Source organism: Rhipicephalus microplus, chromosome 3, assembly GCF_043290135.1.
Source record: "Rhipicephalus microplus isolate Deutch F79 chromosome 3, USDA_Rmic, whole genome shotgun sequence".
NCBI lineage: Eukaryota > Metazoa > Arthropoda > Arachnida > Ixodida > Ixodidae > Rhipicephalus > Rhipicephalus microplus.
Window position 1 is genome coordinate 187,080,514 of NC_134702.1, and position 26,773 is coordinate 187,107,286.

General features: G+C 45.7%; 1 protein-coding gene across 1 annotated transcript in view; it reads left to right on the plus strand.

The window, feature by feature from the left end:
- LOC142803072 (monocarboxylate transporter 12-like) overlaps window positions 1-22,747 on the plus strand; it is a 99,314-nt gene extending 76,567 nt beyond the window's left edge. Inside the window, exons 5-6 of the mRNA XM_075888182.1 lie at window positions 10,786-11,334; window positions 22,590-22,747. Coding sequence (XP_075744297.1) covers window positions 10,786-11,334; window positions 22,590-22,747 — 707 coding nt within the window. The remainder of the gene's footprint in view (window positions 1-10,785; window positions 11,335-22,589) is intronic.
- Window positions 22,748-26,773: the final 4,026 nt, after the last annotated feature.

Below are 26,773 nucleotides of genomic sequence, written 5' to 3' on the forward strand. Positions count from 1 at the left end.
AAGAAAAATGAGTTCCTTCGCAAAGCGTGTAAGGCGCGACTGCGTGCTTCCCAGTTAGGACTATGCAGAAGTAATGACAATCCAGTCTTTGTCAATGAACATCTTACCATTGCCAATAAAAAGCTGTCTAGTAAAGCGCTTGTTCTAAAAAAGAAAAAGAAATGGCGGTTCCTCTGGACCGAGAATTGTCATATCAAGGCCCGCAAGACAGAGGACAGCAGGGTATTTTGGATTAATACGGAATCTGATCTCAACATATTCACGTGACGTTGACAAATTCGGTTCGCTTTTCCCACCTCATAGCTTTCGTCGTGTATGATCATATCGTTGCTCCCTTTCGAGGAAAGTAAATCCCTCCTTGCTAACTCTACTTGTTCATTGCTGCACATCAATGCGCGTAGTTTTCCAAAAAACTACGATAACATTATTGGATTCACTGACTTACTCTGTCATTCCTTTTTATTTTTATGTATTACTGAAACATGGCTAGGAGCTTGTAATGGCAATCTGTACGGATTTCGATCATTTAACTCTGAATATTGTCACCGCGATTCGGGTCGCTACGAAGGCTCGGCCATATTTATATCACCCGAGATAAAGTACAAGCGCAGAACTGACCTATCTTTGAATATACCGAACTGTGAATCTGTATGCATCGAGGCTGCCTTGCCCTCCTCTGTTAATCTAAATAAAGTGATCATTGCATGCATTTACCGTTCGCCATCTTCGTCTATTCCGCATTTTCTACATAATTTAGCTGCTGTACTCGACATTATTCCCACAGAAAATAAGAAAGTTGTTTTGGTTGGTGATATCAACACTAACCTAATGGATACAGACAACAACAGCACCATAGCATATAGTGATTGTTTTCTTAGCTTCGGGCTGGAATCCTTAATTTCATCCCCTACTCAATTTTTACCCACTGGAACAAGCACGCTCATTGGCCACGTATTAAGCAAGTTTTCGCCAACCCCTAGCGCAGGAGTCATTGATGTGTGCATCACTGATCATCATCCTGTCTTTGTAACTTTCGCCGTAAATCTGCCTCGTCTTAACACGTGCCATTTCACGTCAACCTTCGATCAGGAAAACTTTATCAAGGCAATTCAAGGCTCTAAGTGGCCTTTCATTAGCACCTTAGAAAATCCTGAAGAAGCACTAGGCAACTTCTGCTCCCTATTTCTTAAACCTGTGCATGCAAACACTAAAACTGTTAAATGCAAGAAAATATATAGGTTTCAACATAATCCCTGGTTAACTCAAGGCTTGTTAATTAGTATGCGGAACAAAGATAATCTCTACAGGAAAACAAAAAGCAGCTAATAAATGTGAATTTGAGACTTAGGTATAAAAAATATAATAAGATGATGAATAAACTGCTGAAACAATCAAAACGACGTTTTCATGAAAAAGAATTCTGTAAAGCAAAAAATGACCCGAAAAAAAAATGGAAACTTTTCAATGACTTTTTAAACAGACCTCAGGTTAGTAATGTAATTGATAAAATTAGGTATAAACAGCAAATCTGTACTGAGTCCTCCGACATAGCCGAGTCATTTAGTGATTACTTTTATGAAATATACAATGATAGGCCCAAAGTATCCTCGTACACCCTTACCCGCTGTACCCATTCATTCTTTCTATTTCCTGTTACCATTGACAAAGTCTATTCTACAATCCTGAATCTAAAAAACTGTAGCGCTGGACTAGACAATGTATCGGCGTTTCATTTAAAACTTGCTCCTCCAGACATCTCAGAAGTCTTAAGCAATATAATTAATGTCATTTTTAAACATGGTATATTTCTGAGCTCACTGAAAAAAGCCAAGTTAATCCCAGTACACAAAAAAGGTGATACGACAGATGTCCGTGGCTACCGCCCTATTTCTATTTGGCTTCCATCAGCAAACTTATTAAAAAATTATTTCTTAAACGTATTAACAAGTACCTCAATAAATTTAAGCTGCTAAAGCCTTGTCAATTCGCTTTCCGGGCGGGTAGCTCTACGAATTTAGCATTGCTATCATTAACCGATTTCTTGAAAACGTCCATCGACAACAGTAATTTCACAGGGTCTGTATTTCTTGATTTCACGAAAGCCTTTGATACCATTAGTCATAATATTTTATTTAGCAAATTAGAGTCTTTGGATATCACTGACCCATCCGTGACCTTCATAAAAAACTACCTTCTTGATCGTGAACAATCAGTCTGCATTGGGGGCGTTAATTCTAATGTTAAAATAATTAATCAAGGGGTCCCGCAGGGTTCTATTCTTGGACCCTTACTGTTTTGTATCTATATTATTGATTTGCCTGACTGCCTTGAAGATTCTAAAGTTATCCTTTACGCTGATGATACGACCATTTCCATCTCGCATAAATCATTACCTACTCTGATCAATATGTTGAACAAAGAACTGACTAATGTCGTTGAATGGTGTCGCTTAAACAACTTAATTTTAAACCCGCTCAAAACTCAGTTCATGGTTTTTAAAACAACACAAAAAATGCTACCTTTCATTCCACAAGTGTTCATTGACAATCATTTCATTCCTGCGTCTAGCTGTGTGTGTTTTCTGGGCGTAAAATTAGACCCTCATTTAAAGTTCACCAATCATATTCTTTACGTCAAAAAAAAACAGCATTTGGTATAAGATCACTCATCAAATCTCGTTCTTTTTTTTCACTTGAAGCCTTATTGTCTTTATACTTTGGCTTCATACATAGTCACATCACCTATGGCATTACATCATGGGGAAATACATATAACATTCATATTTCGTCTGTACAGCACATTCAGAATCAGGCCATTCGCATTATTACCAACAATTCATCTTATTCTAATGCTACCTCACTCGTTCAGGCTAACTGTATTCTTACTGTGTCCGGCTTATTTAATTTTCACTTAATCATATTCTTATATAAACAACTTAACAAACAGCTTGTGTTTGGAATAATCGATGCTAGTTTACTCACTAACACCAATGGCACTAGATTCATCCACAGTCACAACTTCATTTCACTTAAATGTAACACCAATTATGGCAAAATGACGTGGGCCTTCGCAGTCATTAAATTGTGGAATAACCTGCCCTATACACTAAAATCATCATCATCTTTTCATGGATTCAAACGTGATCTTAAAAACTTCATCTTGCATAACTAGGTTGACAACAATGATTACTTAACGATTCTTATGTATCCGGGCATGAAATTGGAAAGTCTTTGCAATTTTAGGTTATTGCTTTATGGCGTGATTATGTTTTACTTGTATAACTTATTGCTATTGTTCTTGTGTCGCATTCTAACTGCCTTTTTTGTTTACTTGATGTTATTTTATGTAAGTTCACTGTTAACTTTTCATTTGTGTTGCGTATTTTACGTGCTGTTATAATTATTAATTTTATTATTATTGTTAAACGAGGGTCCCACTGCAGTCGCTTGACTTTGGGACCCTCGTATGCATACTACATTCTACGAATTTTGTATTTTGAATGAATGAATAAACTGAAACTGAAACTGTAATCACTGGACCTTCCCTGGTGGGTGAATTTTGCAATCCGTGCTAGTTCTAGCGCGTCTCATAGCAAAGTGCAGAAATTTGAACGCATCCCCTTCTGTGTAGAATATACATTTCGAACCCCTAACGCCGCATTTGAGCCATTGGCATTGCGCGAAGCAATAGTGGCGATGATCAAATCCAACAATTCGGACAGAATTCCTGGTTGAAAAGACGCAAGTCTTGGAGTCGAGGCAATCACGCTCTCAGTATACGGAGTAATTTTGAGAAGAAATGCTTCGTCGTCACCTAGTGTAAATACATTTGCAAAGTGACTGCCTTGCTGCTCCGTTGGATGCTAGTTTATGCAGAGAAGCGCATCCGCTCTTGTATTAAACTGTTTCAAAAGCGACAGCACGATGGTAGTTCATAAGTTTCAGACGTCACACGGCGCACTTCGTAATGCCAGCCCGGGTCGGTGAACTGAAGGAATGTTTGGTGGGGATCTAGTTGGTGAGAAATGGAAAACACAAAGCTAAGCCTAGATACAGGACACAAGGAGAAATAAGTCAACGGGACCAGCGCAGACTAACAACTGTTACCAAGTGAATGCGACCAGCGCTGTTTTGAGTGTGCGCTCCTCCAACCGACTTCTTTCTCCTTGTGTCCTGTATCTAGGCGTAGTTTTATTTATTTCTTGTCAATGCAAAGAGCTCACAAAATACATTTTCTTGCAGGTATTTCTAATTAAACATGTACTCAAAGTGCACTTTTTTGTGCAAGAAATGATATTGTTACGGGTAACTTATTTAATCAATTAAATACGAAGCACTGTGCTCGGCGAACAAGATGGCGACAGTTCATCAACAACCAGCCACCAACGTCGTCTTTCTTTTTCTTCCAGACAGGCTGTGCCGGCTGTTGCGTATCATAACCCCCCGGTGGTAGAAGCACCGTCTCGGTGCTTGAGCAACTCGGATGCGGTAGAACGAGCGTGATAGGGCTTGAGTCGAGCTATGTGCACGATGTCACTCGAAGGTGATGATGATGACGTTGAATCGGCTGGAACGATCTCGTATGTAACGTCAGTCACTTGGCGAACGACGCGGTATGGACTAGTGTAGCGTGACAGCAGTTTTTCAGAAAGCCCTACACGCCGAGTGGGGGACCAGAGGAGGACAAGGGAACCCGGTGAAAAGTGCACGTTTCGATGATGGGAATCGTAGAGCTGTCTTTGGTGCTCCTGTGAAGCCTGCAGGTGGCGGCGGGTGAGTTGGCGTGCGTGGTCGGCTCGCGCGATGGCTTCGCCGGCATACTCAGTGACCGAGGGCAGCAAGGTGTCAAATGGTAGGGCGGGTTTTCGGCCGTATAGAAGATAGAATGGTGAATAGCCGGCAGTGTCGTGACGTGACGAATTATATGCGAACGTCACAAATGGCAAATGAACGTCCCAGTCCTGGTGGTCGGCCGCTACGTATTTAGAAAGCATGTCGGTTATGGTGCGGTTGAGGCGCTCCGTAAGACCATTCGTTTGCAGATGGTACGAAGTGGCAAACTTGTGCTTGGCAGAGCAAGAGCGCAGGATTTCATCAACGACAGCTGATAGGAAGGTGCGGCCCCGGTCAGTGAGAAGTTGGCGTGGAGCTCCGTGTACTAAAATAATATCATATACCAGAAAGTCCGCCACATCGGTTGCGCAACTCGTCGGAAGTGCTCGTGTGATAGCGTACCGTGTCGTATTGTCAGTGGCGACAGCGATCCATTTGTTGCCTGAGCTGGAGATTGGGAATGGGCCAAGCAGGTCGAGGCCAACTCGAAAAAAAGGTTCAATGAGAATGTCAATCGGCTGAAGGAATCCAGCTGGTAGGGAAGATGGCTTTTTGCGGCGCTGGCAGGGTTCACAAGCGGCGACGTAACGTCGAACAGAGCGGGCAAGACCAGGCCAAAAGAAACGACGACGTACACGGTCGTATGTGCGAGAGACGCCCAAGTAGGCCGCTAAAGGAGCGTCATGAAGTTGGTTGAGAACAGTCGCACGAAGATGTGCTGGTATGACGGGAAGCAAGTCATGGCCATATGAATCGAGGTTACGGCGATACAGGATGCCGTCTTTTACCAGGAACATTTGTAGAGATGCGTCGCGAGGCCTTGACTCAAGCTTGCCAATGATGGTTCGCAGGGAAGCATCCAGGCGTTGTTCGTGACCAAGGTTGAGTAGCTGCGTCACAGACAGAAGGTCTGGAAAGGTGTCAGTATGGGCAGCCTCTTCCACAGGGTAGCGTGATAAGCAATCAGCATCTTGGTGTGACCGCCCTGTTTTGTACGTTACGGTGAACGTGTATTCTTGCAATCGTAGGGACCAACGAGCGAGGCGTCCTGTGGGATCCTTGAGTGAGGCCAGCCAGCAGAGCGCGTGATGGTCGTTGACTACCCGGAATGGACGCCCGTATAAGTATGGGCGAAACTTGGCGACTGCCCACACGAGAGCGAGGCACTCACGTTCCGTGATTGAATAGTTGCGCTCGGCTGTAGATAGCAGGCGGCTTGCATATGCTATAACACGGTCATGTCCGCGTTGATGTTGCATTAGCATTGCCCCGATTCCATGCCCACTAGCGTCAGTGCGAACCTCGGTTGGAGCTGATGGATCGAAATGGGCTAAAATCGGCGGTGTTGTAAGGAGAGTCGTGAGCTGGGAAAAAGATGAGGCTTGATCAGCGCCCCAGAAAAACGGGGTGTCCTTCTTCAGGAGGTTTGTGAGTGGGCGTGCAATGATGGCGAAGTCCTTAACAAACCGTCGAAAGTAGGAGCACAAGCCCACAAAACTGCGAACGTCCTTTGTTGACTTCGGAACAGGAAAGTCCATGACGGCGCGAATTTTCTCGGGATCCGGGCGGACTCCTGCAGCATCGACGTTGTGGCCAAGTACGGTTATTTTACGACGAGCAAAGTGGCATTTCGACGAGTTCAGTTGAAGTCCGGCTCGACGAAAAACTTCAGGAATCGCCGATAAACGCTTGAGGTGGGAGTCGAATGTGGGCGAGAAAACGATAACGTCGTCTAAATAACATGAGCAGGTTGACCATTTAAGCCCTTGGAGCAACGAGTCCATCATTCTTTCGAATGTGGCCGGCGCATTACAGAGACCAAAGGGCATAACTTTGAAGTGATAAAGCCCGTCAGGAGTGACGAATGCGGTCTTCTCACGGTCCATCTCATCCACAGCGATCTGCCAATAGCCAGATCGAAGGTTGATAGTGGAAAAATACGTAGCACCGTAAAGGCAGTCTAAGGCATCGTCGATTCTAGGCAACGGATAAACATCTGTCTTCGTAATTTTGTTGAGATGCCTATAATCTACACAAAAGCGCCATGTTCCATCCTTCTTTCTGATCAGGACGACAGGAGAAGCCCAGGGGCTACAAGAGGGTTCGATTATGTCTTTTCCAAGCACCTTTTCGACTTCCTGTTGTATGACTGTGCGCTCGGACGCGGAAACACGATATGGACGTCGTTGAATAGGACTCTCGTCACCAGTATTGATGCGATGAGTAACAACACTCGTTCGGCTTAAAGCCGTGCTGGCGAAGTCGAAAATGTCACTATAGGACTCCAGGACGTGACGAAGGGCTTTCGCTTGATCAGGAGTGAGGTCTGATGGTACCATGTGGTCAACGTCGACGCCCGATGAACGTGTTAGAGTTGGTTCATTGTCTGAGGTGCAGCAATCATCCACTCTGAAGGGTTCAACCGTATGGTCTTGTAGAGCAGTAATTTCGGCCAGGGAGATACCTTGTGGAAGAATTTAGGCAGTGAGGGCAAAATTGACAATAGGAAGGCATGTGCGGTTTTCAACAATTGTCAAAATGGTGTGCGGAACAGCGACGCCATGCGTAAGCATCACGGCATGAATTGGTGCCACCATGTAATCGCCGTCAGGTACAGGTGGTGTAGAGAAGAGGTCGATATGTGTGACACAGTTAGGCGGAAGGCGTGCGAAATCAATGCAGCAAAGGCGACTTTGGGGTGGGTTGGTCAAATCAGAAAGTAGAGGCATTTCAAGGTCAAGACAGCCGGCTGAACAATCTATAAGGGCCGAGTGAGCGGTTAGAAAATCCATGCCTAGAATTACTTCATGGGGACAATTTTCTATAACGGTGAAAAGAACAGCAGTGCTTCTATCGGCGATTGTCACACGGGCAGAGCACATGCCAATAATCGCGGCAGTTCCCCCGTCGGCGACTCGAACGGCTCGGTTCAAGGCGGGTGTGACAACTTTCTTTAGGCGGCGACGAAGAGCAGCACTCATTATGGACACATGCGCGCCGGTATCAATCAACGCGCGCACAGGTACATTGTCTAAAGTAACGTTCAACAGATTCCCGGTGGTCGGTAATGTTACACGAGGATTTTTTGCAGAGGTCGTCGTCAATGCAGCTTCACCTCCAGAAGCTGCACTGCCTAGCTATCCGGTCGGGGGCGCTGCGAATAGGTCGGAGAGGCAGGACGGCGTTGTGGGGGCGAACGAGATTGACGGCGAGCAGGGGATGGTGAGCGGGCGTAGCGAGGTCTCGTCAGAGGTGCGACAGAATCAGCGGATGTGGTGAGCATAGGAGAACCAAAATCAAATGTTGAGGACGACTGGTGGTCCGAAGTGGCTTGGGTAGGAGGACCATAGCGTGCCGGCGGAGCCCAGTGATTGCGGCAGTGGCGAGCAATATGACCGACACGTCGGCAGTTGAAGCATATGGGCTTGTCGTCCAGTGTACGCCATTCGGACAAATTGCGCTGTCGAGAGTAGTTGGAACCAAATCGAGGAGCGGATGGGCGACGATAAAACAGCTCGGCAGAGTAGACTGGTTGAATGGGTTGTAGGCCGACGTTCGATAATTCTTCACGAACGACGGCTTGTATCAGTGAGATAGTGGTCGGTGAAGGATCAGGCGTTGGAAATGAAGTAGCTACTGGTTGGGCTGCCTCGACCTCACGACGAATGATGCGAGTGAGGTTGTCACATCGGGGAACTGGGCGGACGGCGTCATCACAAGAGGAAGTAGCAGCTGTGTTCGGCAGGCGCATGATGCCGTGGGTGACGCGGCGGGCTTTAGCCTGTTCTACACGGCGGCATTCTGTCAGGATCGTGTCGATGCTTGTGACATTATTAAATACCAGCAGGTTGAAGGCATCGTCAGCCTTGTGACATTATTAAATACCAGCAGGTTGAAGGCATCGTCAGCAATACCTTTGAGGACATGGTTAACTTTTTCTTCTTCTGACATGCGCTGATCGACCTTGCTACAAAGCGCCAAGACGTCAAGAATGTATGAGACGTACGACTCAGTAGACGTCTGGGCGCGAGTGGCGAGAGTCTTCTTGGCAGCGAGCTGACGACCAGATGAATCGCCGAAAAGATCACGGATCTTCGATTTGAAAAGATCCCAGCTTGTGATTTCGGCTTCGTTGGTTTCGAACCATGTCCGCGGCGTGCCGTCGAGGTAAAACACAACATTGGCGAGCATGAGCGTGGGATCCCAGCGGTGGGTAGCACTGACTCGCTCGTACCGGTGCAGCCAGGAGTCGACGTCGATGGTGCCGTCAGCGGAGAAAGTTCCAGGATCCCGCAGGGGTGGCAGGGTGACGTAGGTTGTCGACTCGGATCGAGAGACCGGTGGGGATGAGGCACTGGCAGTTGAAGTAGCCGAGGAGTCCCCGGTGTTGCCACCGCTGCGCGTCTCCATCGAGGTACGGGAGTCGTCCACCTCCACCAATAATGTTACGGGTAACTTATTTATTAAATTAAATACGAAGCACTGTGCTCGGCGAACAAGATGGCGACAGTTCATCAACAACCAGCCACCAACGTCGTCTTTCTCTTTCTTCCAGACAGGCTGTGCCGGCTGTTGCGTATCAATATAAAGCCATCTCAGAAATTGATAAACTGAGGCTCAAAAGACAACCGGGTGATGCTGTAAGACAGGTGTTTTACTATGGGGAGGCTGCGTGTAGATTAAAAATGTGAAATGGCGCCTCGTGAAAGCTTCAGGAAGAAGAAAAACAAAAAAAAAGCGTTTGATCGTTAACGAGTTTCCCTTTCAACGACGTACTAACGACATATACGGGATCCCCTATAACAATATTGCTAACATCACACTGCTTTTTATTAGAAGGGGAGCTCCATGGGACCTATAGCCTTGTCTTTTGTTGTGCTTACTGTATAGAGCCGTTAGTGTAGTCGAAATTATGTGCGACGCAAAAAAGAGCTATACAATATACTTTAATGCAAGCATAGGCTAGTTATAAGTTACGAGATCAGTCTTCTCGGCAAAAATAACCTACCGAGAAAAGTATTGATGAGTTGATCTTTACTAAAATGTGCCTAGACATTGAGGCTTCCTGAGGCCCCATGTAACACAAACGCACACGTTGAGAACTGCATGTGCCAACAAATTACCCATATTAAAATGTTATCCAACCATCGATAAGATGACTGCTTCTTGGATTCACTTTCGAGGCGTATCCTCTACTCCCGCTATTTTCTAAATTCTCCTTGAATGACCTAAAACTATTGGAAGGCGAAATAAATATACCATTCTACATACACTTTACATGACTCAATTTACATTATATGGGACAACACACTAGTAACGTTCGGTTACTCTCTTATACAATACCCTGACCTTCGCCTACTCGACATAATGCGCGGATTCTTTTTCTTCTGATATCAACGCATTTCCTATGCATGTTCAACAAGCTTTTCTGTTCCTGCCGTTTCGTTTTCAAGTTCAAGCTGTCCTACTGCCAAAGCGTTAGCCAAACTGCCTAAAACTGTAGACTCACTCAATACCTCGCAACTGCTTTGATTTGACGGCCTGCCTTTCAAGAGCTACGATAAACATTAAAATGAATGTAATCCTTTCGATGCATAAAAATTTTTTACAATGTTTTTTCGTACAGAAACAGAGGAACAAAGAAGAGCATAATGAGAGTGAGTGCTTTTTACGAACTCATTCTCTTTTTTTCAAAAATGTTCGCTTCAGAGGATACAGATCAGCGCTACCAGACAAGTGGACACAACGGATACTTTTGAAAGATCAAATCAATTCTTAGAAACTGCATGTCCTTCCATTGCTCTTCTTTGATACTCTTTATGTGCACACACACAAAAAAAGAAAACTGAAGATAACCTTGATTCAACAAAGCGTACTTGCAGTAACCAATTTTTCTTAGAAATTTATCTCATGTACCCTTAAGTTTATTTCGAAATTTTACTGCTCTGTCCAGATTCCAAGGACCCTGAAGCCAAAGCACGTTTGGATCAAGCCGTTGTAGTCGTGCATGAACACCGTAGAAATATCTCCCTGCTGTGCGGTTTGGACGTGCTGCAGATTCCCATGTTGTATCTAGTCATGTTCTCCTCCGTGGCCTTCAACCTCGGCTACGATTGCTACAACTCGCTGCTGGTTGACTTCGCCGTGGACAGAGGAATCGCTCAGAGCAGCGCAGTCACGATGACGTCTGTCAGCTCCCTCGCCGACCTCGTGGGCCGCTTAGGGTTGCCCGTCCTTGCCGACCGACGGCTGCTCACCAGGCGCACCCTGATGGCCATGGTGTTGGCCTTAGTCGGACTGATGTACGTCATTATGCCGCAGTGCTCGGGGTACGGGTCCTTGTTCGCGCTGGCCGCGGCTGTCGCCTTCCTGCTAGGCAGTGGCGTCGTCCTGTTTCCCGTGATACTCGTTGACTGTGTCGGGCTCGACAGAATCGCCGTAGCAACGGGCCTACTGACGGCCTTGTCGGCCACGTTCTCCTTCGCCAAACCATCTCTTATAGGTAAGGTTCATCATTTGAACATTTCATTTGCAATTTACCTTTTTATAGAAAAATGCGTTTCAAGATGCCTATGCTTTGTGGTATGACGTACTCTTTGGTACTACATTTTCAAGAACGTGCAAATCGAGTAAAAAAGAGCTCAAGGTTATTATTTCATTGCAAGCACGATTCGGGCAACCAGTCTCCTCGTGCTCTTCTGTAACATTGGAGGAAAATGTCTTTTGCGCAATACAACGTGCTAGATATTTCTTAATTCCACTGGACTCGTCAAAACAGAGGCGTTTTCTTGGCAGAAGAGTTCCCTGCTTTAATCTTTTCAACATACCGGTGGGGTAAACATAACAAAGCCTTCCCTACGGGAAAAGTGTGAGCAAGGGAAGCTTGGCATGTGCGCGCCTTTCACAACCGCTTTCATTTATTCATTGATTCATTTGTGTGCTTTTTCAACATTAATCAGTGTTCGCTTCAAACTCAGTCCTTTATGCGGGGTATTGAAAACGCGAAAGGCTGACGCAGACAAAGAATGTCCATTGGAACCTCCTCGTCACCATCTTTCCTCTACGTGCGTTCATTCTTTAATAAAGCACTTCTTTGTAACCTCTGGGAATCGCAAATTCGCTCGCATGCTTAGCGGCCCAACACTTCTGTTGCTACAGAGAAGAACGATGGCCATGCGTGAATCATTTATTTGACAGTCAAGACTGCAATACCAGCAAAATCATCGACAGGTGTCTATGGTAAAATAAATAATAGTCATATCAGAAACGGCTGATCACCGAATAGTGGTTGGTTGAGAGAGCACCAGTTATTAAAAAAATAGGCCATGGAAACATGCTTTTGACATGCGCACCACAAAGGACCTATTTGTGTCCGCCCGCATTTTTGTAAATTCGCTGGCACCGGGTTTTTCGCGGCATTCATTTCCGTAGCCAAAAATATAAAGACGCAGACACAGGAGAGGGTGCCTAAACAGGGTGGGCACTCTGCATCGACTGAAGTGGCTGCAAGGAAATACACAATACCCACAACACATTGGACAAGCGCTTACGTGCAACAACACTCTCCTGCTCGCCCACATCACACATGAGCCCTTTGCTTGTGCAAGATATACATTCACAGAGTCAATCTCTTTCCGTGATAAGGCAACCAAAAGAACACCAACTGAGATGTTTTTGTTCTCGCTGATAGGAAACGCTTCTGTTATTTCGGGCGTCACTTGGTCTTTGCCATTCCGAAGCGCACGTGTTGCATTAGTTTCCGGAGCACAGATGGACCTGCAGGTACGGTCCACCATATGTCCCTCTGTTACCTGTGCATAAACTGCCGCAAGATGCTCTCGCAGTCTACAAGACAGCACCTGGTTTGCCCGATGTGAGTCTACTGAATGAAAGCTATATCTTGCACTCGACACCTATCTCGTGAGGCACAAACGACGTCGCATGCTTTTTAGCGCATGAACGTTTGCATTTCCGCCAATCTACCACCTGAAATATGCAAGTTCTCTTTTCTAGAGCACAAAAGACTATCAGCACACTGAATTTTGGTTCCGCCTTCTTCAGCTTTGTGGATGATATTGTCTGTCAATATTCAAGCACTCTGACCTTGAGCACTACACGGGCCCAGCCTGGCCGCACTTTATAAAGCCCTAGCCAAGCTCGGGCCCGTACTCTGAGGCCCAACTTGGGCCCAGGCGTACATTAACCCAGCACGAGCGTGAACAGGGCGCATGGTTCTAAACCCTGTCCCGGCCCGGGCCCGCTAATGAATATTAGCTGTTGATGAATATTTTTATTGATGCCTTGCGCTTTGTAGCAGGTGATCGGACGGAACATCACCTGTACATGCATTGAAAAATTGTTTTTCCTGCCCGCAGTGGTATCTCAGCGGTTAAGCTGTTTCACTGTTATCTCCTAATACCTGGATGCGATTCTCGAAGCCACGGCAGACGCATTTGATGGAGGCGAAATGCCAGGGCATCCGTGTACTTCTCTTTAGTTGCACATTGAACAACTCCAGGTGGTGTAAGTTAATGCGGTTCCCACTATGGCGTGCCTTGTATTCACGTCGTAGTTTTATCGTGGAATACCAAGAAATGTACATGAAATGTTGCCCATATGGCACAAGACAAGTCCTTACAGTGACAGTTTAGTTCCAATAAAGCATGGCAACAAAATGTATTAAAAAGAAGTGTACAACTGACATGAAAAGACTAATGCAAGCAAACCACAGACATTGTCTTTAATTCTGCTTTCTGCACTGGTGTTGGAAACATTAATTATACATCTAGTTCAAATTAGGCTAATGGCATATAATTTTGATAAATGATTTCTTGTAGGAAATATAAAACGTTAGCGTTATATAGGGTGATAAGCCACCAAAGGCAGATGAAATATGAATAGTTCACAAAATCATCAGTTTATATATATATATATATATATATATATATATATATATATATATATATATATATATATATATATATATATACACACACACACACACTTCTTTCCCTTATTTCATTGAACGAGGGTCTCGTACTGGCAGACTTGGTGTGTTTAGGTTGTATAAGAGGGACAATTAATCAGCTGCCCGCTCATAATAAGTTCACGTGCTACGTGACGCCAAACATGCGCATAAGAGTGTTTTCACACACGTCGTTTGGCTTATAGATGGCGCTGACTGTCACTCCTACTTCTAAATTCACAGATAAAACCCAAAAAAGTGGATGGAGGGAGAGCCGCTGTGATAGCTCAGTGGTTAGAGCATCGAACGCGTAATTCGAAGGTCGTAGGTTCGATTCCTGCTCACAGGTGGTAATTTTTTCATCCACTTTTCTTTCTTCTTATTTACATTCCGTTGGTTTTAATAACTTCCCCTGTACATTCCTTGGCATTACTGTCTGTTATATCTAATTAATATTGTGTTAAAACACGGAAAAACTAACCCTTAGGTATACACTTCTTTCCCTTATATATATATATATATATATATATATATATATATATATATATATATATATATATATATATATATATATATATATACCTTGATAACAAGTATCACTACCAGGAAAATCAAGGTAAGCGCGGGTAGAGAATCAAAACGACGTTGCCTCCACTGCGATCCCTCTGAGTGGGTACTAGCCATGGCGGTGGAGATCATCATCATTATACTGGGAACGCGGACTCAGGGCCCATTAAAAACCCCGATAAAGTTACCTTGCCTTGCGTAACAATTTGGTGGAAGGTGCTGGGTAGGACGAACCCAAAGACGGGAGCTTCACTACCAGGACTTCGTCGCAGACGCCGCCTCGCCGGACTTTCACCTTCGCCGATCGTAATGACCCAAGAGCAGCCATCCAACGCTTCGAGGCCAACTCCGATGGGTTCCGACAGACAGAGTGCCACGAAACTTCGGCGGGACCTCAGGTGAAGACATCGACGTGTGGCTCAAGAACTACAAGCGGGTGAGCAGAAGCAATGACTGGGACTCGAACGAACAGCTCAATCATGTTGCATTCTCGTTAACTGACACCGCCCTCATGTGGTACGAGAACTACGAGCACATGTACACGACTAGTGAACGTTTTGTTGAAGAAGTGATGAAGTGTTTCGGTGATTCGGACGCAAAGAAGAAACGCGCGGAGCAGACATTGTCTCAAAGGGCACAGCTTACAGGAGAAACATGTACGACATACATTGAAAAAATATTGAAGCTGTGCAAGATCGTGTATGGGAAGATGTCTGAAGAAGACCAGGTTGGACATGTTCTCAAGGGTATAGCCGAAGACGTGTACAATTTCTTAATTGGAAAAGACTGCTTGAACTCCGTGTCCGACGCGATGAAGCACTGTCGTACCTTTCAATCCTTTAAGATGCAACGAATTTCTCCGAAATACGGCCACCTGTATGACGTCCCCACTGTGGCTAGTGTTGAAACAGTGCCGCCTAACGACCTTGCTTTGACCATACGGCAGATCGTCAGAGAAGAGCTGCTTCGATGTCAGCAGACCTATCATCGCCCCAACGTTTTTGAGGATGTGTTTGTAAACGAACCAGAACGTGTGCGGACTGTTTCTGTTCCACCATGGCAAACATCGATCAACGCAGCAGACGCTCATGAATATCAAGGCACACGGAAGGCTGGATTCCCCCGTCAACCAACTCCCAATTACGAAGTTTTCGCCCGCCTGTTTACCCAACATCGCCTGCCTACAGTGCCCCTGAAGGGTGGCACCACTACCCCATGCCTTCCGAGAGGAGTCGTTACTCTGAGCAGCCACGTGCCCCTCGACCGATTCTGGTATGCTACAACTGTGGTGTCCCGGTTCGTATTGCACGTTTTTGTGACCACCGCGCATATCATCGACAGTCTTGGCACATGTCTCACTAACCTTTCGACCATCCGCACTCCACGTCACGGAAACCACGCGCACCTACCGGGTTACGCTACCCCTCGCCGGCATCTGATCGAAGTTTGACGCCACCACCAGCTCCCCGTGCTCCACGATCGCCATCGCCACGGCGACGCGCACGTACACCGCCGCCGGAAAACTAGTCGGTGCGGCCAGTGGGGGTAAGGCTGCGAGATCACAGGTGCTATCTACAGATATACCCCCGTCAGCGTTTATGTTGAAGAACAAAGTTCATGTAGTTGTCGATGGAATGGCTACTATGGCACTTGTGGATACAGGCGCGACAGTCTCGGTGATGGGTGTAAATTTTAAGAACCTGCGAGGACCAAAAGTGATGTTTTGCCTGAACCGTGCGGTGACATTTCGTGGTGTAGGTGGTGACGTGTTGTGTCCGGTGGTATATTGTACTGTGGACGTCGCTCTGTGTGGCAAGGTGTTTTGCACAGAGTTTGCGGTTATTCCGTGGTCTACACATAACGTTATCTTGGGTACTGACTTCTTGTGTGAGTGTGGGGCAACTGTAGACTGCAGAAGTAGGCATCTTTCTATACACGGTACATTCCCAACGGCGCTCTTGGAAAATTTCTGTCCGAAGGAATGCATCTATTTCGTCTCCGTGGATACAGTTGTTCCTGCATTTTCTGCTGTGTGTGTTCCCATGACATGTTCCAGTAAAAACTGTGGCACGTTTGACGCCACGATCAGGCCGATTCCCTTGGCATGCCTGAAAAAGAACATTCTCATTCCCCATTGTATAGTGTCAGTCGTTAATGGATGGGCAGGTGTGTGGACAATGAACAGTTCCATGGAGCTTGCAATTCTGCCAGGCGGCATGAAACCTACAGTATTTAGACCCGAGTCATGTACGACGCTGGTTGCGCTTGTTGATGCTACAAACCAAAATGAACATCTAGGCTTAGAAGGTTCAGAAGATGTCCAATTGCTACAAACGATAGCAAGTCTCTTGACCAAAGCGAACGTCATACACTGCTCGACGTTCTATCTAAGCACTCGAAAGTGTTCGGTTTTTCTAAATACAGCCGAAGGCCCTTAATCCCAGCGTCCCGGATACGTCATCAGATCCACACCGAGTCGGCGCATCCCATTAGGCAGAAACCTTATCGAGTGGCACCATCGGAGCGCAAGATCATCAACGAGCAACTCCAAGAAATGCTGGAAAAGGGAATAATACAGAAATCGGCAAGTCCGTGGGCTGTTCCCGTCATTCTAGTGAGGAAGAAGGATGGTACGTGGAGATTTTGCGTTGACTACCGCCGACTGAATTCTGTTACCAAAAAAGACGTCTATGCACTGCCGCGCATCGATGACGCTCTAGACTGCCTGCATTCCGCGTCCTACTTTTCATCTGTCGACCTGAGATCAGGTTACTGGCAAACTCCGATGCACGCAGCTGACAAAGAAAAGAAGGCATTCGTTACGACCGACGGAATTTACGAGTACAACGTTATGCCATTCGGTATATGTAATGCTGCTGCGACATTCGAAAGATTTATGGACTCAATATTGCGTGGTTTAAAATGGCATATATGCATGTGTTACCTTGGTGATGTCGTAATTTTTGGACGTACGTTTGAGAAGCACAACACTCGCCTAGACCTCGTGCTCAGCTGCATTGAAAAAGCTGGCCTTGTATTGAATTAAAAAATGTGCCACTTTGGCGTGCAACAAGACATTGGTGTTAGGGCATCTCGTCGACAAACATGGCATTAGACCTGACCCACAAAAGACAGCGGCCGTTGAATCGTTCGAGCGTCCTAAATCTGTGAAACATCTGCTCGTATTTCCGCCGGTTCGTACCCAAGTTTGCGGATGTCGTTCACCCCCTGACGAGCCTTCTACGCAAGAATAGCCCGTTGCAGTGGACCTCCTAGTGTGATGCCGCTTTTCACAAGCTGAAGTGTTTGTTAAATTCACAGCCAATACTTCGGCACTTCAATCATTCGTCGCCCACGGAAATTCACACAGACGCAAGTGGCATCGGTATCGGTGCCGTTCTCGTTCAGCGTTCTGGCAAGAAGGAACACGTTGTGGCGTACGCAAGTCGTTCTTTAAGCAAGCCTGAACGCAACTACACAGTGACCGAACAGGAATGCCTATCGGTAGTCTTTGCCGTGCAATGGTTTCGCTCATACATCTATGGTCGCCCGTTCACTATCGTCACGGATCACCATTCCCTGTGTTGGCTGGTCAACCTTCGTGACCCATCTGGCCGCCTCGCACAATGGGCCATTCGTTAACAAGAACATGTCTTCACCATTTCATACAAGACTGGCCGTCTACACGCTGATGCGGACTGCCTCTCCAGAATGCCGCTACCATGGACAGATTGTGAAGGCGATAACTTTGACCACCTTATCGCTTCTCTGTCATCTAGCTTTCTCGATGCCGCGACTTTCGCCGCTGAGCAGCGTAATGACACAAGCTTGAAAGTTCTCTTCCTTGGAGCGATAAACTCATTAGGCGAAGGCCGATTCTGCGTCTGAAATGGTCTTCTTTACCAGAGAAACTTGTCCACGACGGGCGCCCGCTTTCTGCTAGTTGTTCCTGCGTCCCTCCGAACTTCTCTTCTGCGTCTCAAGCATGATGACCCCACCTCTGGCCATCTAGGCACGGCACGAACACTTAGTCGCACGAAAGAGCGGGTCTATTGGCTGAAAACGAGCAAGGCAATTCTGATCTACGTGGCCAGCTGTACGCAGTGCCAGAGCCACAAGCGGCCCTCCTCGGGTCCAGTTGGTCACCTGCAACCTGTAAAGCCTCCCGGTTCCTCTTTTGAAAAGGTCAGGATTGATCTGATGGAACCATTTCTACGCTCCTCAAAAGATAACCGGTGGATAATTGTATGTGCCGACTACCTGACGCGGTACTGCGAGACGGCTGCCGTATGCTCCACCACGGCAGTCCAGGTTTCGGAGTTCCTGTTGCATTCAGTCATCCTCCGACACAGACCTCCTCGCGTGATAATAAGTGACCGTGGACGACAATTTACCGCTGATAATGTCGAATGATTACTTTGTTTGTGTGCCTCCAAGTTCCGACACTCAGCTGCGTATCATCCACAAACTAACGGCTTCACCAAGCGCACAAACCGAACGTTGATCAACATGTTGTCAATGTGCGTCGCCTCCGACCACAAAAACTGGGATGAAGTATTACCATTCGTCACGTATCCCTTCAACACGTCGAAACACGAAACGACAGGCTACAGCCCTTTCTATCTGCTCCACGTACGCTCGCTCACCTCGACATATGCTGGACACTATCTTTCCTTTTGTCATCCACGACGATTTAACAATTGCGGAAACATTGTGTCGTGCGGAAGAGACACGTCGACTTGCCTGCTTGCGTACACTGGCAGCGCAAGAGTCCTCAAACACTCGCTACGACAGTCAACACAGGCATGTAACCTATGCCCCCGGTGATCTAGTGTGGGCGTGGACCCCAATACGCAGACGTGGCTTGAGCCAAAAGCTACTGGCACACTACGCCGGTCCTTTTGTGATACCCCATCATCTCAGCGAGGTCAACTATGAAATTGCACGTGTCACCACTTGTGGCCGACGTTCATGCAAGACAGAGGTGACGCATGTTGCCCGCTTAAGCCGTTTACACGAAGGATGCAAGAATGACTCGCCCAGAGGGCTTCGTCTCAGACCGGAGGAATAACAAGTATAACTACCACAAAAAACAAGGGAAGCGCGGGTAGAGAATGAAGACGACGTTGCCTTCACAGCGATCCCTCCGAGTGGGTACGAGCCATGGCGTTGGAGATCATCATCATTATACTGTGATCGCGGACTCAGGGCCCATTAAAAACCTCCATTAAGTTACCCTGCCTTGTGTAATATTATATATATATATATATATATATATATATATATATATATATATATATATATATATATATATATATATATATATATATATATATATATATATATATATATATGTGTGTGTGTGTGTGTGTAACGCTACGATGAATGGTTGATGTGGCCTGGCTCATACCCCATGTTTATTCCTTTCTGACTTCTTCCTCATCTACTTCTACTACAAGTCACTGCCTTCCTACGTCACAGGATTCCCCCTCCCCCCGAAAGAATGCGCAAGTTACAATCAACAAAATCACAAAAAGCATAAAGTGAAGAATGTCAAAATGCGCGGTAGTTCGATTTCAGGAGGGAGTTTCTTAAGTCGCACAAAAGCTTTACAGTATAGGGTAGCTATCTTCGCAGAAAGAAAAGCCAAGGAACTTTTCTGCACCAGCGTTCAAGATTGCGCCTTCGGTCTGAACATCTGCGTCATCACCATAGTAAACTCCCCAAGAGCCACAAAACAACCGCTTATGCTCTGCAGGAACACAAGTCGGCGGGATGAAGACCTCGCAACCACTTCATCGCCCGGCTATCATCATCGAAGACCTCAGCGAGACGCAGTGACCGAACGCGGACCACCAAGACCACCAAGCATCATGACAACAGCATCAGACGACCTTCCCATCCCCAAGTACACCGGAGCAGCGGACAATGGACCTGTACAGGACTGGTTCAACCTGTTCGAGTTCCACGCTACCGCTGCATCTTGGTCGGAACGGGAGATGGTTATGAACTTCAGCGACTACGTCACCGGTAAGGCATTCAAATTTTACGTGATTCACATATTCGAGAACGACGAGTCATGGCAAAAAATCAAAGAAGAAATGATCATCCGTTTCAAAGAATACGATGAAGACCTGTACATACCTCATCAGCTGAAGTCTCTTCAACTCGACCATCACTGTTACGCGAAGTCTTCCCGCAGTAAGCGTATTTCCCAAACAAGCCTTCAGAGTAAATATTCCACCATTGTACCATCGTATGACTCGTCCAAATACACTCCACGCATAACAGCACCAACTAGGGACTTGCACGTCGCACCAGAGAAGGTAATGCCACCGTATGCCGATAGGAATGTAGACCATTTTGCCAAAAGACCGGACTTACGGTTGGATTTTTCACGGGCAAATAAATCGGCATTTCCAATGTATTTACGGCACCATAATACTTCAGGTATTACTGAACAACCCGAATCACTTGATGCTTCGTGTCGCACACATGGCCCACACGGCTTCGGACGCCTGGCATTTACGCATGACGAGTTAGTAAATCCACATGAAACCAAATCAGACAACGAATGTTCACAGAAGCATCATTCGTTCAAAGTATTCAGCTCAGCAGTTCCATCTCCTGTCATCAACTTTACTGATAAACCTGATGAAGCACCTCACAAGATCGTAGAATTTACGCATGACGAGTTAGTAAATCCGCACAAAACCAACCCAGACAACGAATGTTCACAGGAATCTCATTTGTTCAAAGCATTCAGTTCAGCAGTTCCACAGAGACAGAAACATTCACAATCAGCATCTTGTGAAGAAAAGTGTTCTGCAGAAGCGTCGAGTGTTCATCAATCAAAAGATCGAAGCGACGTGAATCTAGTATACAACATCACTGCCTTTAATGAAAACAAAACCGCAGGTGTGCCTTCTGATGACATAAGTACGCTTCAGGCAACAACCAACAATGAACGGTTTACAAATACAGAAGATTCAAGTGCATCAAACCCGCCACATTATCTTGCGCCGGAAACAGTTGCATTGGTTGGCGTCGTAGAAGCCTGTGGAGGACTCGCTAAGAATCCTGGCGCAACACGATCAATGTCACACCACAAGCAAGTTGACGAAACGAAGAAATTACAACGTCAACGCATACTTCAACATTGTCAACGGCGAAACAAAACTTTATCGAGTGCACTCTTAAGGCTTGAAGAACATTGCAAAAAGGCCCATCGTGGGGGATACATTCTCCACCAAAGATCAAGAATGTGCCTTCCATCAAACCATCTGCGACATCGCCATAGAAAAATTTGCAAAAGCCACAAAAGCACCCCTTGTACTCGGCAGAAACACAGGCAGCGCCCAATCAACCTCCATCAACGCGCACGCAAGCTGCCTGCACGACCTGTGCCACGACGAAGAATTCGATGCCTACGATATCTGAACTGTCCATTCTGCAAGGTGTTCGAACCTTGTTTGTTCTTCACAAGAATGCCGGCTGCGATTTCCGCTATCTCCACGTCCAAAGCATTCTTGTGTTATCCAGGACGCAACCATCAGCCTCGCCCACCAGAACTCCTGCGTTAACCGGACTGCTGCACTCTTTCCTGAAGTTTTGCGAGTTTACGGAACACCACAGGGCTATGAAACCAATTGTGCATTTTGACATTTGTGTCTTCTCAACCTCTCCTTGTGTACTTTTCCGTGTTCGTAATTCATGCCTTCTTTCGGGGGGAGGGGGAATCGTGTGACGTATGAAGCGATGATTGGTAGAAGCCGAGGAAGAAGAAGTGCAGAAAGGAATAAACATGGGGTATGAGCCAGGCCACGTCACCCACTCATCGTAGCGTCACATATATATATATATATATATATATATATATATATATATATATATGCGCTTAGCATTAGCGTTATAATAATGTATATTATCGAGTGTAATCGAAAAATGTCAAAGAAGAAATCTCCTGCCGAGCGGTATTCTGTATAATACATTTTTGCTCACATATAAGCCATTTTTTATGCAAATAAGAGAAAGCATATTAACTGCTTTTTTCTATTCTCTTTTGAAAGCTTACTTTACTTACGTAAACTTTAGCGAGCACTTTGCACGTGTCACTTCCGCTTGGCACAGAATGCCTTAGACCATGTAATACATAATGATAGCGTGTGCTTGACGAACCAACTCAGGCATTTAGTGAGTGAACCCGAGTCCTGCCCGGCCTGCAGCCCCAAGCCAGGACCCGGCCCAGGACCGCTCTTTCAAGATCAAGGCCGACCAGGGCCCGCCAGAAGGCACTTTCAACCGTGGGCCAGGCTGTGCCCAAGCTTTTGGGTCAGCCCAAGCCTGTGGAGTGCACTGCTGTGCCCTCTTCCACAATGCCTAAATATTGACACCAGAACGATCCAGTAATGCTGATTCCCACGATCAAGCTTCATGCGTAATTACAGCTGCACGAACTCCTGTGTGAGTGGCGAAGTTGGACTGTATAGAAGCATGCAAGAACTGTCGACGTCAGAAAAAGGACCGACTAGTATTGAATAGGGCAGTTAACTTTGCGTGTTAGGGTGAGGACTGTGGACAGAGAAAATATATTTCTTTGGTTGTAACCAAGCAACGAGTACACGAACGTTGTTTTACAAAAAAAACAGCCTCTGTAACACTCATTAGGCAAGAAACTAAGCTCAGTAATTGTGCAATAAGTATTAGTAATGTTCGCTTCACTCTCATCTATACTCAGTTTCGCAGCTACCTAGCAGCACTGCCCAAGCTACGACGAGTGCACGCGCGGTATACTTGAGGCGGCCATAGCACAGTACTGAGCGTAACTTACCAAAGAGGTACAATGGCTTCGGGTGACGAATTGCAGCGACACCCAAAGGTTAGACCCTTTGAGACTTCACTGAAAGTGGGGTTCTTAGCGCTAGATTCGTTTGTGCTGGCAGAAAAGAACCAGGCAAAAAGCGCTGGAGTGTTGTTAAGAAATATTGTTACGAAAGGAAAAGCATTCCTCACAAACCAAGGGGGACGAAAAATTGGCAGATCCCACGTACACTGGAAATCGATAATATGAGAAGCACGAATAGGGAATGTTGATATGTCACTTTAAAATCAGCACAGCGTTACGAGGTGGAAGTAAATGACGCCGTGCATGGTTTCCGTGTCATTATCATTATGGTTGATTGTGTCGTTTACCTTCGTCATCTGTTCACGTCAGGTGATGTTAAATTTAGTACACGTGGAGCTAGCGAGACGGCCACGACCAAGCTATGAGCGTGAAATGTTGTCATGTTCCTACAACACGCGTGTCAGGATTATCATGTTGGCACCAGTGATATACTTCGTCATCCATTTACGTCACGTAACACAGAACTTGGTATATGTGGAGCTAGCAAAACGGTCGCGAGCGTATCATGAAGGGACCAATATACTCCAATGTAGCGCTGATTCGCGCGCACGCTATAGGCACAACGACGTTAGCAAAACACGAGCACTCTATAGTCTGACGCCAGGTGCGACCAGCGTCCGTCGGCGCGGCCCAACGGCAACCGGCGGGAAGCGCGACATGCTGAATTTCGCGTCGATGCGTTACCCAATACTGCGTCTCCCTCTTTCCATGATGGAGAGACGCCGGACGCGCTCAAGCGCACATGTGGTAAAGCAACGCAGCGCGGCATGCGCCTGCGAGTATATGGAAGGAACGGCGCCTGGCGTCGCCATGCCGGCTTGACGCGGCGAAATGAACGCCGGCGAGCACGCGCATTGCGTCACGTCGAAAAGTATTGGTGCCTTGACCGTGGCATGTAGTCTTGTTCTCACGTGACACACATTGTCTGACATGACACGCATCTCATGATTATCATGTTTGCACCAGTCACATACCTTCGTCATCCATTAGCGTCACGTAATACCAAATTTGGCACATGTGAAGCTTGCGAAACGGCCGCGAGCGCATCATCAGAGTGGCATGTAGTTATGTTTTTACATGACACGCATGTCGTGATTATCATGTTTGGATGTGTCATTTACCTATGTCGTCCGTTCGCGTCGCGTAACACTGAGTTTGGTACATGTGGAGCTAGCGAAACGGCCTCGAGCGCATCATGAGCGTAGCATGTAGTCATGTTGTTACATGTCACGTTCTTCATGATTATCATGTTTGCACCCGTATCTTACCTTCGTCATTCTTTCACGTCCCGTAATATCAAATTTGGTATAAGTGAAGCTAGCGAAACGGCCACCAGCGCATCAAGAACGTGCAATGTAGTCATGTTGTTACATGACACACATCTCATGGCTATCTTGTTTGCACCAGTCGTATACCTTCGTCATTCATTCACACACTGTAATACATAATTTGGTATATGTGATGCTAGCGAAACGGTCCCGAGAGCATCATGAGCGTGGCATGTATTCATAATGTTACATAACACGCATATAATAATTTTCATGTTAGGGTCTGTCGATTGTGTTCGCCATGCAATTATGCCATACCATCCCGGTTTGGAACATTTCATGCGAAAGAAACCACCGCAAGATCTGCAGGACCATGAAATGTAAATCATTAGATTCATAATATACATGTCATGATTCTCATGTTATTACTAGTCAATAAGTTCTTCATACAGTCATGTTATGCCATGCCAAGTTTGGTATCAATACCATTATCGAAACGGCCAGGAGAGCTAAAAGCCGTAGGCGGCTAAATAGGTAGATGATAGATAGATAGATACGCTGAAAGTCGCCGAAGTTTGCTAAGAAATGCTTCGCATTTGAAAAGTGCTTCTAACTACAAACGGCAGCACACACTCCGTACAAGTGGGTTTCTGAACATCAAATAAGCGGTGAGGTGGCGTTACCAAAAAAGTTTTTGCGTGTGCTTGGAGCAAGTGTCCACAAGTTAGGCGAGTTTTTTTTTATAACATACTGCAGACCAGAATTCGGTCCTTGCAAGAAGGGCACTCATAGTACACTAAATAATACAATACCAAAATATCAATACAGTTAGTACAAGATATGCGCAAATATTTACACTCACCTTAGTAAAGGCACTCAGACTGCACTCTATAGTAAATTAAAAAATGCAGTACTGTAGTTCCAACAGAAGTAAGTAAAATAAAGTAAAACATACAAAATGTAAACACAACACTTAACGCGTGTATTACGGTAAAAAAGGGTCTTTCATTATATGCCTAGAATTCCACTCCAACATACAAAATCATACAAAATCAAAACGCAACATACAAAAAAACATACAAAATCAAAACACAACACCTAACGCGGGCATTGTGGTAACACAAAGGTCATTCTTTTCATGCCTTGAGTTCCACTCCGACACTGTCCTGGGAAAAAATGAGTGTTTGTAAATATTTGTTCTAGCGAAATGAGGGGTTAAAGCATGTGTGTGATCGTGACGTTTACGCCTTGTGGACAGAGGTGTTACATATAATGCGGGGTCGATGGATAATTCACGTTTAATAAGTGATTGTAGGAAATTGAGGCGGAGAATCTGCCTACGCGTTTCGAGGAGGGGGATGTCATTTTCTGTCATTATCTGTGTGGGGGAATCGGTGTGCTTAGAATTAGAGTAAATGAAGCGAACGGCTTTTCTCTGGAATTTCTCTATTATTTTAATGTTGTGTTCAGTGTAGGAATCCCATGTAATGCAAGAACTCTAACTTCGGTCTAATGAAAGTAAGGGAACTCAGTAGTTTAATGTGGACGGGTGAATTTTTAAGCTTGTGTTTCAGGAAACAAAGTTTACGGAAAGCTGAGGAACATATATTACTTATATGTAAATCCCCCGAAAGGTTGTTTGAAAATGTTACTCCCAGATATTTGAAGTTTTCAACTTCTTTTAGCTGTGAGGCGGCCAGTGTGTAGGTGTATTTTAACGGGCTTTTTTCCTTGTGATACGAAGACAGGTAGTTTTTTCTTTTTGTTTAAAAACATGCCTGATCTGTCACATCACGCCTCTATGTTATGCAAACTAATCTCGAGGTCGGTTTGGTTACGCACTGTAGTTATTTTCTGATATAAAACGCAATCATCCGCAAATAATCTGATTTGTGTGCCAGGTGTAACAACGTTGACAATGTCATTTATATAGACCAAAAACAACAATGGCCCCAGGACGCTAACCTGTGGTACTCCGGATGTCACTGGAAGACAGCTTGAGTCGTTGCCCTCAATAGTGAAACACTGCACGTGATCCGAAAGATAAGCTGCTATCCAGGATACTATAATGCTAGGAAGAGTGTAATCTCTGAGTTTTTGTATAAGTTTAGAGTGAACTACTCTATCGAACGCCTTGCTAAAGTCTATAAAAAGAGCATCGATTTGGCTATTACTATCCAATGTTCTTGCAAAACTATGAATTACAGTTAACAGTTGCGTCGTAGTGGAGTAGCCT